General features: G+C 48.3%; 1 protein-coding gene across 2 annotated transcripts in view; it reads right to left on the bottom strand.

The window, feature by feature from the left end:
* The window catches only part of LOC135057063 (zinc finger protein 501-like), a 34,919-nt gene that overhangs the window by 12,385 nt on the left and 5,475 nt on the right, over positions 1–17,059 (bottom strand). For both annotated transcript variants that reach the window (XM_063962957.1, XM_063962956.1), the window contains exons 2-6: positions 10,928–11,006; positions 10,725–10,822; positions 10,454–10,565; positions 9,420–9,502; positions 9,109–9,265 (exon numbers count right to left, since the gene is read on the bottom strand). In XM_063962957.1, coding sequence (XP_063819027.1) covers positions 9,109–9,265; positions 9,420–9,502; positions 10,454–10,565; positions 10,725–10,822; positions 10,928–10,961 — 484 coding nt within the window. In that variant the 5' untranslated portion in view covers positions 10,962–11,006. The remainder of the gene's footprint in view (positions 1–9,108; positions 9,266–9,419; positions 9,503–10,453; positions 10,566–10,724; positions 10,823–10,927; positions 11,007–17,059) is intronic.

Raw genomic sequence — 17,059 nt, forward strand, 5'->3', positions numbered from 1 at the left:
ACACACACTGATTTTTCCCCTATAGCTGCTATAATACACAGTTTGCGCCTAAATTTAGTGCCCCCCCTCTCTTTTTTACCCTATTGAGCCTGGAAACTGCAGGGGAGAGCCTTGGGAGCGTCCTTCCAGCGGAGCTGTGAGAGGAAATGGCGCCAGTGTGCTGAGGGAGATAGCCCCGCCCCCTTCTCGGCGGACTTCTCACGCTTTTCTCAGGATATTTTTGGCAGGGGATTTTACACATATATAGTCTTACTGACTATATTATGTGTTTATTTGCCAAGCCGGAGTCTTCAGCCGCCGATTTCCTGGACGTTCTTCTTGCTTCTGGCTCTGCAAGGGGGACGGCGGCGCGGCTCCGGGACCGGACGACCGAGGCTGGGCCTGTGTTCGATCCCTCTGGAGCTAATGGTGTCCAGTAGCCTAAGAAGCCCAAGCTAGCTGCAAGCAGGTAGGTTCGCTTCTTCTCCCCTCAGTCCCTCGTAGCAGTGAGTCTGTTGCCAGCAGATCTCACTGAAAATAAAAAACCTAAATATACTTTCTTTTCTAAGAGCTCAGGAGAGCCCCTAGTGTGCAACCAGCTCGGCCGGGCACAAAATTCTAACTGAGGTCTGGAGGAGGGGCATAGAGGGAGGAGCCAGTGCACACCAGGTAGTCCTAAATCTTTCTTAGTTGTGCCCAGTCTCCTGCGGAGCCGCTATTCCCCATGGTCCTTACGGAGTCCCCAGCATCCACTAGGACGTCAGAGAAAACATGGAACATACATATCTCTTGTTTATCACTATACCAGTGCTTTTATCACTATACATACAAAGGCTGGCGGCACTTGGAGTCTTGTTAGCAGCCGTGTCCCAGCCACCAGTGCCGTACCACCAGTTGAGAGAATGATGCAAATCCGGAAGTGACATCATTCGGGCATGGCCAGGCAACACCGGTCACAGGGTCCACTAGTGTACTGGTCTCCATGGTGACCACACTGCCTACATGGCAGTGTACTAGCAGTGGCAGTGTACTGGTCGCCATAGAAACACTAGTAGACCCTGTGACCATGGCTGGATGCCTGTGTCCGGATGACGTCACTTCCAGACTCGCGTCATTCTCATGACTGCACTTGTGGCACCGGTGGCTGGGACATCGCAAAACATTTTTTCTACACTAGTACTGCAATGCTCTTTTTTTTATATTTATTAAATTCTCAAATATAAACAGGTGTGGGAAGGGGGATACAGAAAAAAAGAAAAAGTGGTTGTGGTTGGTGGGGGGTCAATAAACATTCCACATCCATAGTAACACACAAATTGGGTGTAGTGTGGTATGCCAGCCGCCGGGCTCCCGGCGACCATGCATACCGGCGCAGGGAGCCCGACCGCCGGCATACTAACCCTGTGGCGAGCGCTAAGGAGCCCCTTGTGGGCTCGCTGCGCTCGCCACGCTGCAGGCACGGTGGCACGCTACGCTATTTTATTCTCCCTCCAGGGGGCTCGTGGACCCCCACGAGGGAGAATAGATGTTGGTATGCCGGGATTCCGGCGCCGGTATACTGTGCGCCGGGATCCCAACATTCGGCATACTGAAGAAGACCACCCCACAAATTCAATGGAACATAAAACCAAAGACTACAAGAATAACGTGAACAAATGAGAGCAGTCACATGAACAAAAACATCAGTATAGCACCAGGGGAGCCTACAACACTCTGGGAAAGATGTATTAATCCTGGAGAACTGATAAGTGGAAAGTGATAACGCACCAGCCAATCAACTCCTGTCATTTTTCAGACTCGTAATGATTGGCTGGTGCATTATCACCTTCCACTTATCATTGCTTTATCACTTCTCCAGGCTTAATACATCTGCCCCTCAGTGTGAAGAGGGCTCAGGAGATCTTCCATCTAGTGTGATAGAAGCCTACGTATGCCCACCCCCTGCCCTTTGGTGGTGAATACATGCCATGGGGACCATTTCTTCTTTGTGCAGAAAAGGAATATAGGACTCCCAAGAGCATCTCAAAATCAAAGTGCACATTGGAAACTACCATAGGAATGGAGGCAGTTTTAAGCAAACATTGCTCTTGGAGCCACCAAAATACAGTATGCCCCAGGACATATCAGTCAGACCTTGGAACTTCAGGGAGGGACAATAAAAACAGGATTTTGGTACTCACCGTTAAATCCTTTTCTCCTAGTCCGTAGAGGATGCTGGGGACTCCAAGGACCATGGGGTGTAGATGGGATCAGCAGGAGCTTGGGCACACTAAAAAGACTTAAAACTGGGTGTGAACTGGCTCCTCCCTCTATGCCCCTCCTCCAGACCTCAGTTATAGGAACTGTGCCCAGGAGAGACGGACAGTACAAGGAAAGATTTTTGTTTTAAACTAAGGGCTACCAAACTACCAGCCCACACCATAAACATACCGTACAACCGGAATAACGCCAAACCAGATAACAGTATGCATAAAACTCCAGCAACCAGCTGCAACAAACCATTACACAACTCGTGTACAAACTAACTTAACCAGTAAGGAAACACACTGCAAGTAATAGTCCGCACTGGGACGGGCGCCCAGCATCCTCTACGGACTAGGAGAAAAGGATTTAATGGTGAGTACCAAAATCCTGTTTTCTCTTACGTCCTAGAGGATGCTGGGGACTCCAAAAGGACCATGGGGATTATACCAAAGCTCCAGAACGGGAGGGAGAGTGCGGACGACTCTGCAGCACCGACTGAGCAAACGCCAGGTCCTAATCGGCCAGGGTATCAAACTTATAGAACTTAGCAAAAGTGCTCTAACCCGACCAAGTAGCTGCTCGGCAAAGCTGTAGCGCCGAGACACCTCGGGCAGCCGCCCAAGATGAGCCCACTTTCCTGGTAGAATGGGCTTTAACCGATTTCGGCACCGGCAGTCCTACCGAAGAATGAGCCTGCTGGATCGTACTACAAATCCAGCGTGCAATAATCTGTTTTGAAGCGGAATGACCAATCTTGTTGGCCGCATACAAAACAAACAACGCTTCAGTTTTCCTAGTAACAGCTGTCCTAGAAACATATACTTTTAACGCTCTTACAACATCCAGAGATTTTGGAATCGCCACCTCTTCCGTAGCTACCGGAACCCCAATAGGTTGGTTAATGTGAAATGAAGAAACCACCTTCGGTAGAAATTGTTGACGAGTCCTCAATTCCGCCCTATCCGATGAAAAATCAAGTACGGGCTCTTATGAGATAAAGCTGCCAATTCCGACACTCGCCTGGCAGATGCCAGCGCCAAAAGCATAACGACCTTCCAAGTGAGAAATTTCATCTCAACCATACGCAAAGGTTCAAACCAGGAAGACATGAGAAACCGTAAGATGACATCGAGGTCCCATGGAGCTACAGGAGGTACAAACGGCGGATTGATATGCATTACACCCTTCACAAACGTCTGAACCTCTGGGAGGGCAGCTAACTCTTTTTGAAAGAAAATAGACAAAGCCGAAATTTGCACTTTGATGGAACCCAGTTTCAGGCCTGCATATACGCCCGCCTGTAAAAAGTGTAGAAAACGACCCAAGTGAAAATCCTCCGCAGGAGCCTTTTTAAGCTCACACCAGGAAACATACTTCCTCCAGATACGGTGATAGAGTTTCGCCGTAACCTCTTTCCTAGCCTTAATGAGAGTTGGAATGACTTCCCTGGGAATACCCTTACGAGCTAAGATCTGGCGCTCAACCTCCATGCCGTCAAACGCAGCCGCGGTAAGTCTGGAAACACGCATGGACCCTGCAACAACAGATCCTCTCTTAGAGGAAGCGGCCAAGGATCTTCCACCAGCAAGTCCTGAAGATCCGGGTACCAGGCCCTTCTTGGCCAGTCTGGAACGACGAGAATCGCCTGAACCCTTGCTCGACGAATGATCCCCAGCACCTTTGGAATGAGAGGAAGTGGAGGGAACACATACACCGACTGGAAGACCCACGGAGACACCAGGGCGTCCACTGCAGTGGCTTGTGGGTGATGTTGTCTGACTGTACCAGGACCGGTCGATCCTGAAGAAGACTTCTTGCTTGGAGCAGGCCGTTGTAAATGGCTCTTAACTCGAGAATATTTATGTGGAGACAGGCTTCCTGGAGCGACCATTTTCCCTGGAAATTTCTTCCTTGGGTGACTGCGCCCCAGCCTCGGAGACTTGCGTCTGTCGTCAGAAGTACCCAATCCTGGATACCGAATCGGCGTCCCCCCAGGAGGTGATGAGCTTGTAGCCACCACAGGAGAGAAATTCTGGCTCTGGGAGATAGACTTATCTTCCGGTGAATGTGTAGATGAGATCCGGACCATTTGCTCAGCAAGTCCCACTGAAACACGCGGGCGTGAAATCTGCCAAATGGAATGGCTTCATACGCTGCAACCATCTTCCCCAGAACCCGAGTACAATAATGGATCGACACACTCGTCGGCTTCAGAAGTTCTCTGACCATCGTCTGCTGTTCCCGAGCCTTTTCTTCTGGAAGGAATATTCTGTAACTCCGTGTCCAGAATCATGCCCAGAAAAGGAAGCAGAGTGGTCGGAATCAACTGGGATTTCGGCAAATTGAGCACCCAACCGTGCTGTCGCAGAACCGATAGTGACAACTGTACACTTCTCAGCAACCGTTCCTTGGACCACGCCTTTATCAGGAGATCGTCCAAGTACGGGATAACTGAAAACCCCTTGTTTGCAAAGAAGAACCATCATTTCTGCCATGACTTTGGTGAAAATCCTCGGAGCCGTGGAAAGCCCAAACGGCAACGTCTGAAATTGGTAATGAGAATCCTGTATCGCAAACCTGAGGAAAGCCTGATGTGGAGGATATATCGGCACATGTAAGTAGGCATCCTTTATGTCGACTGACGCCATAAAATCCCCCCCCTCCAGGCTGGCAATCACCGCTCGAAGGGATTCCATCTTGAACTTGAAGACTTTCAAGTATGGATTGAGGGATTTTAGATTTAGAATTGGTCTGACCGAACCGTCCGGTTTCGGTACCACAAAGAGGCTCGAGTAGAACCCCTCCCCCCGCTGGGACGGAGGGACGGGAACAATGACCTTCTGTAGACACAATTTTTGAATCGCCGCCCGGACCACCTCCCTGTCCGGAAGAACCACTGGTAATGCCGAAATGAAGAACCGGTGAGGGGGCATCTCCCGAAACTCCATTTTTTATCCTTGAGACACGATTTCTAACACCCAAGGATCCAGGTCTGGTTGAATACAGACCTGGCTGAATACCTGAAGACGGCCCCCCACCGGTTCGGACTCCCCCAGGGAAGCCCCAGCGTCATGCGGTGGACTTGGTAGCAGCCGGGGAGGACTTCTGGTCCTGTGCGCCTGAGGCTGCAGGAAGTTTTCATCCCCGTCCTCTACCCTTTGAGGCGAGGAAAGACGAACCTTTCCCACGCCTGTATTTATTGTGATGAAAGGACTGCATTTGTTTATGCGGTGCCTTTTTCTGTTGTGTGGGAACATAAGGAAGAAAAGAGGACTTAAACACAGTCGCGGTCGAGACTAGGTCCGCCAGGCCGTCCCCAAACAAGACAGTACCTTTAAAGGGTAGAGCTTCCATAGACCTCTTGGAGTCGGAATCAGCATTCCATTGATGGATCCACAAGGCCCTCCTGGCAGATATCGACATGGCATTGGTTCTTGATCCCAAGAGACAGACGTCCCTTGCCGCGTCCTTTAGGTAATCCGCAGCGTCCTTAATATAACCGAGAGTTAGAAGGACATTATCTTTATCAAGAGTATCCATGTCACTAGCTAAATTCTCAGCCCATTTAGCAATAGCACTGCTCACCCATACCGACGCCACAGCAGGTCTGACCAATGCACCCGTATTAGCGAAAATGGACTTCAGACACGTCTCCAACTTGCGATCCGCAGGATCCTTGAGAGCTGCCGTATCAGGAGACGGAAGCGCCACCTTCTTAGACAAACGGGATAGAGCTTTATCAACAGTTGGAGATGTCTCCCATTTTTCCCTGTCATCAGAGGGGAAAGGATACGCCATATAAATCCTCTTGGGAATCTGCCATTTCTTATCCGGCGACTCCCAAGCCTTTTCACAAAGAGTATTCATTTCATGAGAGGGGGGAAACTTCAACTCAGGTTTCTTTCCCTTGAACAAGCAAATCCTTGTTTCCTGTACCGCAGGTTCATCAGAAATCTACAAAACATCCTTTATAGCCACAATCATGTACTGACTTTTTCCACACCTGCGTCTGTGACTCAGACTTATCTAACCTCTTAGATAAAGAAGCTACATTGGAATTTATTGTATTAAGGAGTGCTAGTAAATCAGGAGTCGGCTGCGTCGACAGTGCTACATCTAGCCCCGCATCCCCACCTCCCATAACCTCCTCTGGTGAATAACATTCAGGCTCCGACATGTAGACACGTAGTACCGACACACAACACACACAGAACCGTCCCAGCAAGGTGACAGGCCCACAATGCAGCCCAGAAGAGGAGACAGAGGGAGTGTGCCAGCTCACACCCCAGCGCCTGTATATTGGTACACGAATATATGTACCCAGCGCTGCCTTATTATCAAAAAGACTGGTTCCCCACTGCGGCTCCCCTCTGGAGATGCCCCTTTTACTTGAAATCAGCGTGGAGGTCCCGGCAGCGTCTCTCCCTCCGTCTGGTGCAGGGAGAAAATGGCGCGTGTGAGCCGCGGACCGAAGCTCCGCCCCCTTCCCGGCGGCTTCGGCCCGCCAAATTCAAACTCATGTAAAATGCCGGCGGGGGTCCGTAAAAGGTGCCTCGGCACCCACAAAACTTCAGTAACATGCCTCCCAGGGCGCCCCCCCCCCCCCAGCGCCCTGCACCCAGTGACAACCGTTGGTGATATGTGTGTGGGAGCATGGAGCACAGCGTTACCGCTGTGCTTTACCTTCCGTCACTGAAGTCTTCTGCCGTCCTGAAGTGTTCTGATCTTCTCATACTAACCCGACTTCTGCCTTCTGGCTTCTGTGAGGGGGTGACGGCGTGGCTCCGGGAACAAGCAGCTAGGCGCACCAAGTGATCGAACCCTCTGGAGCTAATGGTGTCCAGTAGCCGAGAAGCAGAGCCTTGAAACTCACAGAAGTAGGTCCTGCTTCTCTCCCCTCACTCCCACGCTGCAGGGAGCCTGTAGCCAGCAGTGCTCCCTGAAAATAAAAAATCTAACAAAGTCTTTTTCTAGAGAAACTCAGTAGAGCTCCCGTAGTGTGCATCCAGTCACTCCTGGGCACAAAGTCTAACTGAGGTCTGGAGGAGGGGCATAGAGGGAGGAGCCAGTTCACACCCAGTTTTAAGTCTTTTTAGTGTGCCCAAGCTCCTGCGGATCCCGTCTATACCCCATGGTCCTTTTGGAGTCCCCAGCATCCTCTAGGACGTAAGAGAAAGCAGGAGCGCCCTCTGGGGTTTCGTGGTCTACCATCACACCAAGGAACAAAGATGATCCTAAAGATTCTGTTCACTCTATGCAATAATTTCAACTACATTTCTGTGTTTGTGGATCAACATTGTGAAATAATATAGATTCCCACTGTGGGATTGTATCTTACGAGTCACAGTGGAGAGCGATAAACGTTTTTTTCCACAAGGTGATGGCACCTCTGGATTCTCCCCCAGTTTGTCTTGCCTACACAGGCGAGTGGTGTGGGCGTAAGGCATCAAGGGCAGGATGTACTAAGCCTTGAAAAGTGATAATTTCACTGTGATAAAGTACCAGCCAATCAGCTCCTAACTGCCATGTCACAGGCTGTGTTCAATAAATGTCAATATGGAGCTGGTTGGCTGGTCACAGCCAATATCCAGTTTCTGACACTTAGCCAGTTAAAGACATCGGACTGAGGCATATTAAGCAGATTACGTAACGACTCGAAGAGTAAAATAAAAGCGGAGGAAAAATCTGGTGCTAGGTTTGTAGACACCATAAGGACAAAGCAGGATGCAGAGGCAGATCAGCATATGAAAAGCAACAGTACAGATCATCCAAGCGCAGCGACGGGAGCAGACCCATTGTGCAGTGATGGATGTAGAAGATCATGGGTGATGTCAATTGTGATAGCTCACAAGTATTTTTATGTCCAATAATACATGTATGCATGGAGGATCATGGGTAATATCACACAGGGTATCGTCCCCTTGATAAGTGATTAACATCTCTAGTATGAGAATCACCTAAAAGTATAAGAAAGAGACTTGGCTGGTAGCACACCATGATATCAGTGAGGATGAGCTCAGAAGTCTTACAGGGGCTGATGACTCCTGATGTATGAGATACACCAGAGACTGTGGGGAGGAGACTGGTCAGATCTCTGGGCTGGTAACACACAGTGACATGATGTGAGGGGGAGAGCAGGAGTATAATAGGGGCTGATGACTCCTGATGTATGAGATACACCAGAGAGTGCAGGGAGGAGACTGGTCAGATTTCTGGGCTGGTAACACACAGTGACATGATGTGAAGAGGAGAGCAGGAGTATAATAGGGGCTGATAGCTCCTGATGTATAAGATACACCAGAGAGTGTGGGGAGGAAACTCGTCAGATCTCTGGGCTGGTAACACAGTGACATGATGTGAGGGGGAGGAGCAGGAGTATAATAGGGGCTGATGGCTACTGATGTATGAGATACACCAGATAGTGCGGGGAGGAGACTGGTCAGATCTCTGGGCTGGTAACACACAGTGACATGATGTGAGAGGAAGAGCAGGAGTATAATAGGGGCTGATAGCTCCTGATGTATGAGATACAACCAGAGAGTGTGGGGAGGAGACTGGTCAGATCTCTGGGCTGGTAACACACAGTGACATGATGTGAGGAGAGCAGGAGTATAATAGGGGCTGATGGCTCCTTATGTACGAGATACACCAGAGAATGTGGGGAGGAGACTGGTCAGATCTCTGGGCTGGAAACACACAGTGACATGATGTGAGGGGGAGAGTAGGAGTATAATAGGGGCTGATGGATCCTAGCTCCCCTACTGGGCAGATACATTTCCCTCATTAGTCTGTACTGACAGAGGAGGGTGTAGAATAAGAGACTGCTGTAGTGATAGAACAAGGACAATATGTGAGTCCTCTCTGTAATAAGTGATCATTACTCACCTGTGCTGATATCTGTAGGGTTTTCCTCCTCCTTACACTGCTGATCACCCATCACATACGTCACTTCTCCCTCTATATCTTCTACCTTAATATCAGTCACATACGTCTCTTCTTCTCCCTCTATATATTCTACCTTAATAACAGTCAGATCTTCATCCTAAACAATAAAAAAATAAAACATTTGAAATGACTACAAAGTGCATTAGTTTAGAGTAACAAGAGCAATACCAGTGTATAACACACACAGCTGCTCTATAGAGCATACAGTGACAGTTGCTTTGGTGTCTGGTGAGACCCTAAATCCCACCTACCTGATCCTCCTGTGGGGTCCTGTGATTCTCCTCTGTACAGTCCTGGGAATATCTCTCTGGGGAGTCTCTGTTACTGGATCCATCTGTAGGAGACACGCAGTGACTGGGTACATTTTGTATATGCAACTGCTCCCTATCAGAACTGCTCTCCATTACCATAAAAAAAAGTCTCCAATGACCCAGTTAGTAAGTAGCCAGTAAAGACTAATAGGGGCTGATGATTGACATCCCCACTGGGCAGATACATTTCCCTCATTAGTCTGTACTGACAGAATAGGGTGTAGAATAAGATGCTGCTGTAGTGACAAAACAAGGAGAATATAACCCCATCTGGAATACTGGGGCAGATTTATTAAGCTTGGTGAAGTGATAAAGTGGAAGGTGATAAAACACCAGTCAGTCAGCTCCTAACTGTCATTTTTCAAACCCAGCCTGTGGTATGGCAGATAAGCTCACTTCACCGAGCTTAATAAATCTGCCCCATTGTGTCCAGTTCTGGAGACCATATCTCCAGAAGGATATAAATACATTAGAGAGTGTACAAAGACGTGCATGGCCTATATCACAAAACTAACCCGGAAATGCTAAAAGAACTTAACATGTATAGTTTGGAGGAGAGAAGGGAAAGGGGGGACATGATAGAAACTTTCAAATATATCAAGGGTCTTAAAGTTCAGGAGGGAAACATTCTTCAAAGGAAGAGAAGCAATAGGACACAAGGACATACACTGAGACTGGAGGGGGGGGGGGGGGTGTTCAGGGGAAATTTAAGGAAAAATTACTTCACAGAAAGGGTAGTGGATAAGTGGAATAGCCTCTCATCAGAGGTGGTAGAGGCTAAGACTGTAGAGCAATTTAAACATGCTTGGGATAGGCATATGAATATCCATACAAAGAATTAAGGTTCAAAAAGGGTTGAGATTGTCTAAAGGATAAAAAAAAAGGGGCAGACTAGATGGGCCAAGTGGTTCTTATCTGCCGTCACATTCTGTATTTCTATGTTACTCTCTCTGTAATAAGTGATTATTACTCACCTGTGCTGATATCTGTAGGGATTTCCTCCTCCTTACACTGCTGATCCTCCCTCACATACGTCTCTTCTTCTTCCTCTATATCTTCTACCTTAATTTTAACCAGGCCTTCACACTAAATAATACACAAACAATAAAATAACATTTTAAAAATGTCTGCTTTCATTCAGTCACAATAAGCAGAGTCGTAAAAAAAAGACTCAACCAGCTTCTCTATAGATTACATAGCAAAGTACCACATTGGTAAATTGGTGAGAGTCTAAATCCCACCTACCTGATCCTCATGTGGGGTCCTGTGATTCTCCTCTGTAGAGTCCTGGGAATAAAGAGGACGGGAACATCTCTCTGGGGTATCTCTGTTACTGGCTCCATCTGTAGGAGACACGCAGTGACTGGGTACATTGTGTATAAGTGATTATCAGGTGGTGTGTGTATCTAGGTATGCAGATAAACTTCACCCCATTAGTCTCCTCTTACCCAGTGATGTGAGGGCCCGGTGATTCTCCATCATCACGTCCTTGTATAGATTTTTATGTGCTTCTATATATTCTCCCTCCTACATGGAGAGATAGACAGTGACATCCTGACACCTTATAGGAACCTGACACACAATGATACAGCCTAGTCATCTTGCTGGACTGTGGAGCCGCACCCTGCCCTTATGATGGTGCCCTACAGAAACCGCCTGCTCTCTGCCACCCCCACCCATGGGCCGCTGTGTCCCGCAGGTGGGAGAACTTGCGATGAATAGATGCAGCACGCATGCGGGGGCTGGCCATAGACAACTTTATACTGGTAGGCCCATAGGAGAAGCTAGGGGACATAAGGGTTATGTACATGATGCTAGAAACTGCATATAAACCACAGGGACAGGGATTGTGTGTATAAAATAAGGCAGTCTTGCCTAATATCTGATATCATGCCGCATATACACTGACCAGTACATACATACCAATATCATACCAGATACATTACACACTGACCAGTACATACACCCCTAGCGTTCATTCTAGCACCCTGCACCTTTCAAAACATGTGCAGTTCCTCTTTCCTGCCTGGGGTGTCGATCTCTGCTCTGGTGCTTCTCAGCACACTCTGGTCTGTATTTCAGTGCTGAGATAAAGACCAGAGTGTTCTGAGAAGCACCAGAGCAGAGAGCGACACCCCAGGCAGGAAAGATGAACTGCATGGATTTTGAAAGGTGCAGGGTGCTAGAATGAACACTACACCCCAATATCATACAGGATACACACTGACCAGTACATACATCCCGATATCATACCGGATACACACTTACCACTACAGACAGATGTGTCCTCATTCATCTTTGCTACAGTCACGCCAAACAGCCCTCTTGGAACGCCAGGTCATGTGAGAATCTTCTAGCATTGGGCGTCTTTCTTGCCAAAAAGCATCTTAATCTCAAAACAACACAACACAACCAGGACGCACAAGGAGACTGTGCTGATTAATATGATACATGACACTTCTGTATTGTGTGCGACTGAGTCTCTGAATCTGTATATGAAGTGCTACAATGTTGCGGCCACAGTTTTTTCCAATACCAGTTCTGTTCTGCTTCGCACACAGACCTAGGCCTGATTCAGCACAGGACACTGTTTCAAATGCCCATGCAGATTCCTGATTATGCAGAATGATCGCATGCAGTCCCCCCTTCTGCCTCAGCCCGACTGACAGGGGGACGGGAACAACCAGCGTTTCCGGGAGTGGCAAGGACAGGGTCCGAGACTCTTGACGCATACTTCCTGGCCTCGCAAGGCGCACTGTGACGGCCAGCCTGAGTAAGCTGAGGCTTACTCAGCTGGCCGTCTACGGGAAACTTCTAGACCAGAGATTTTCAACCTTTTACAACTCGCGGCACACTGAACAAGATTTAAATATTGCCAAGGAACACTCAAATATAATGGTGATGCATGGTGCAACTGTGTGTCCTGGGATGTCATGTCGCAGCTTCTCCATTGGTAATGCCGGAGCCACATCTGAGAAAGCCAGAAGAGCCCAACACTGCCCGGGCCCCAAATTAGAACTGGCTCTGCATCCACTAAACCCACCAGTATTGATTGTTCCAGGGCCTCAGTAGCTGCAAAACACTGATGGGCCTGGCTCTGCTTCTATGGCGGCACACCTGGAGACTGCTTAGGGCACACTAGTGTGCCATGGCACAGTGGTTGAAAAACACTGTTCTAGACCAACAGTCGCAACGTTGATTCCAGACTGCAACCTCGGTCGCAGTACTGGGATCGTAAGTGCAGCAAGAAGGTGTCCGATACGGGTGGTCTTCTGTATGCTGACTGACGGGATCCCGGCGCACAGTATACCGGCGCCGGGATCCCGACAGCCGGCATACCGACACTTATTCTCCCTCGTGGGGGTCCATGACCCCCCTGGAGGGAGAATAAAATAGTGTGGTGCGCATAGCGCGCCACCGTGCCCGTAGCGCGGCGAGCGCAGCGAGCCCGCAAGGGGCTCATTTGCGCTCGCCACACTGTCGGTAAGCCGGCGGTCGGGCTCCCGGCGCCGGTATGCTGGTCGCCGGGAGCCCGACCGCCGGCATATCGTAGTGAACCCGTCTGATACCTCCTTCTGCATTTGCAGTGGATTTGCAAATCTGCTTGTGTGTGCAAATCTGTCTACTGCTGAATCAGGCCCTCAATCATACACAATATACAAGTGTCATAGATCACATTAATCAGAACAGTCCCCATGTGCGTCCTAGTGGTGTTGTGTTGCAAATAAGATGCAAAAAAGAAAGCCCAAAGTTAGTAGAGCTGCACGGGACCTGGCAGCTCATTCATACCAGGCATCTCGTGCTGCATCGCGCATCAAGGCTGGATGTACAGCCCAATATCATACTGGATACACACTGACCAGTACAAACAGCCTGATATTATAGCGGATAAGCACGGACCAGTACATAAAGCTTGATATCATACCGGATACACGCTGACCAGTGAAGCGCATCACTGCACAGTCCTCTCTCCCCTATATAATAATACCACATATCAGTGTGTGCTGGGAGCTGTGTTATCCCCATCATATATCACTGCACAGTCCCCTCTCCCCTATATAATAATACCACATATCACTGTGTGCTGAGAGCTGTGTTTTCCCCCATCATATATCACTGTACAGTCCTCTCTCCTCTATATAATAATACCACATATCAGTGTGTGCTGTGAGCTGTGTTATCCCCATCATATATCACTGTACAGTCCCCTCTCCCCTATATAATAATACCACATATCACTGTGTGCTGGGAGCTGTGTTATCCCCCATCATATATCACTGTACAGTCCCCTCTTCTCTATATAATAATACCACATATCAGTGTGCCGGGAGCTGTGTTATCCCCATCATATATCACTGTACAGTCCTCTCTCCTCTATATAATAATACCACATATCAGTGTGTGCTGGGAGCTGTGTTATCCCCATCATATATCACTGTACAGTCCCCTCTCCCCTATATAATAATACCACATATCACTGTGTGCTGGGAGCTATGTTATCCCCCATCATATATCACTGTACAGTCCTCTCTCCTCTATATAATAATACCACATATCACTGTGTGCTGGGAGCTGTGTTATCCCCCATCATATATCACTGTACAGTCCTCTCTCCTCTATATAATAATACCACATATCAGTGTGTGCCAGGAGCTGTGTTATTCCCCATCATATATCACTGTACAGTCCCCTCTCCCCTATATAATATCACATATCGGTGTGCTGGGAGCTGTGTTATCCCCATCATATATCACTGTACAGTCCCCTCTCCCCTATATAATAATACCACATATCACTGTGTGCTGAGAGCTGTGTTATCCCCCATCATATATCACTGTACAGTCCCCTCTCCTCTATATAATAATACCACATATCACTGTGTGCTGGGAGCTGTGTTATCCCCCATCATATATCACTGTACAGTCCTCTCTCCTCTATATAATAACACCACATATCAGTGTGCCGGGAGCTGTGTTATCCCCATCATATATCACTGCACAGTCCTCTCTCCTCTATATAATAATACCACATATCAGTATGTGCCGGGAGCTGTGTTATCCCCATCATATATCACTGTACAGTCCCCTCTCCCCTATATAATAATACCACATATCACTGTGTGCTGGGAGCTATGTTATCCCCCATCATATATCACTGTACAGTCCTCTCTCCTCTATATAATAATACCACATATCACTGTGTGCTGGGGATGTGTTATCACCCATCATATATCACTGTACAGTCCTCTCTCCTCTATATAATAATACCACATATCAGTGTGTGCCAGGAGCTGTGTTATCCCCATCATATATCACTGTACAGTCCCCTCTCCCCTATATAATAATATCACATATCACTGTGTGCTGGGAGCTGTGTTATCCCCCATCATATATCACTGTACAGTCCCCTCTTCTCTATATAATAATACCACATATCAGTGTGCCGGGAGCTGTGTTATCCCCATCATATATCACTGTACAGTCCTCTCTCCTCTATATAATAATACCACATATCAGTGTGTGCCGGGAGCTGTGTTATCCCCATCATATATCACTGTACAGTCCCCTCTCCCCTATATAATAATACCACATATCACTGTGTGCTGGGAGCTGTGTTATCCCCCATCATATATCACTGCACAGTCCCCTCTCCCCTATATAATAATAACAGGATTTTGGTACTCACCGTAAAATCCTTTTCTCCTAGTCCGTAGAGGATGCTGGGGACTCCAAAAGGACCATGGGGTATAGACGGGATCTGCAGGAGCTTGGGCACACTAAAAAAAACTTAAAACTTGGTGTGAACTGGCTCCTCCCTCTATGCCCCTCCTCCAGACCCCAGTTATAGGAACTGTGCCCAGGAGAGACGGACAGTACAAGGAAAGATTTTTGTTTTAACGAAGGGCTACCAAACTACCAGCCCACGCCATAAACATACCGTACAACCAGAATAACGCCAAACCAGATAACAGTATGCATAAAACTCCAGCAACCAGCTGCAACAAACCAATACACAAGTCGTGTACAAACTAACTTAACCAGTAAGGAAACACACTGCAAGTAATAGTCCGCACTGGGACGGGTGCCCAGCATCCTCTACGGACTAGGAGAAAAGGATTTAACGGTGAGTACCAAAATCCTGTTTTCTCTTACGTCCTAGAGGATGCTGGGGACTTCAAAAGGACCATGGGGATTATACCAAAGCTCCAGAACGGGCGGGAGAGTGCGGACGACTCTGCAGCACCGACTGAGCAAACGCCAGGTCCTCATCGGCCAGGGTATCAAACTTATAGAACTTAGCAAAAGTGTTCGAACCCGACCAAGTAGCTGCTCGGCAAAGCTGTAGCGCAGAGACACCTCGGGCAGCCGCCCAAGATGAGCCCACTTTCCTGGTAGAATGGGCTTTAACAGATTTCGGCACCGGCAGTCCTACCGAAGAATGAGCCTGCTGGATCGTACTACAAATCCAGCATGCAATAGTCTGTTTTGAAGCGGGATGACCAATCTTGTTGGCCGCATACAAAACAAACAGCGCTTCAGTTTTCCTAGTAACAGCTGTCCTAGAAACATATACTTTTAACGCTCTTACAACATCCAGAGATTTTGGAATCGCCACCTCTTCCGTAGCTACCGGAACCACAATAGGTTGGTTAATGTGAAATGAAGAAACCACCTTCGGTAGAAATTGTTGACGAGTCCTCAATTCCGCCCTATCCGAATGAAAAATCAAGTACAGGCTCTTATGAGATAAAGCTGCCAATTCCGACACTCGCCTGGCAGATGCCAGTGCCAAAAGCATAACGACCTTCCAAGTGAGAAATTTCATCTCAACCTTACGCAAAGGTTCAAACCAGGAAGACATGAGAAACCGTAAGACGACATCGAGGTCCCATGGAGCTACAGGAGGTACAAACGGCGGATTGATATGCATTACACCCTTCACAAAGGTCTGAACCTCTGGGAGGGCAGCTAACTCTTTTTGAAAGAAAATAGACAAAGCCGAAATTTGCACTTTGATGGAACCCAATTTCAGGCCTGCATCTACGCCCGCCTGTAAAAAGTGGAGAAAACGACCCAAGTGGAAATCCTCCGCAGGAGACTATTTAAGCTCACACCAGGAAACATACTTCCTCCAGATACGGTGATAGTGTTTCGCCGTAACCTCTTTCCTAGCCTTAATGAGAGTTGGAATGACTTCCCTGGGAATACCCTTACGAGCTAAGATCTGGCGCTCAACCTCCATGCCGTCAAACGCAGCCGCGGTAAGTCTGGAAACACGCATGGACCCTGCAACAACAGATCCTCTCTTAGAGGAAGCGGCCAAGGATTTCCACCAGCAAGTCCTGAAGATCCGGGTACCAGGCCCTTCTTGGCCAGTCTGGAACGACGAGAATCGCCTGAACCCTTGCTCGACGAATGATCCCCAGCACCCTTGGAATGAGAGGAAGTGGAGGGAACACATACACCGACTGGAAGACCCACGGAGACACCAGGGCGTCCACTGCAGTGGCTTATGGGTCCCTTGACCTGGAACAATACCTCGGGAGCTTCTTGTTGAGCCGAGACGCCATCATGTCTATC

This window comes from Pseudophryne corroboree, chromosome 3 (genome assembly GCF_028390025.1).
Source record: "Pseudophryne corroboree isolate aPseCor3 chromosome 3, aPseCor3.hap2, whole genome shotgun sequence".
Taxonomy (NCBI): domain Eukaryota; kingdom Metazoa; phylum Chordata; class Amphibia; order Anura; family Myobatrachidae; genus Pseudophryne; species Pseudophryne corroboree.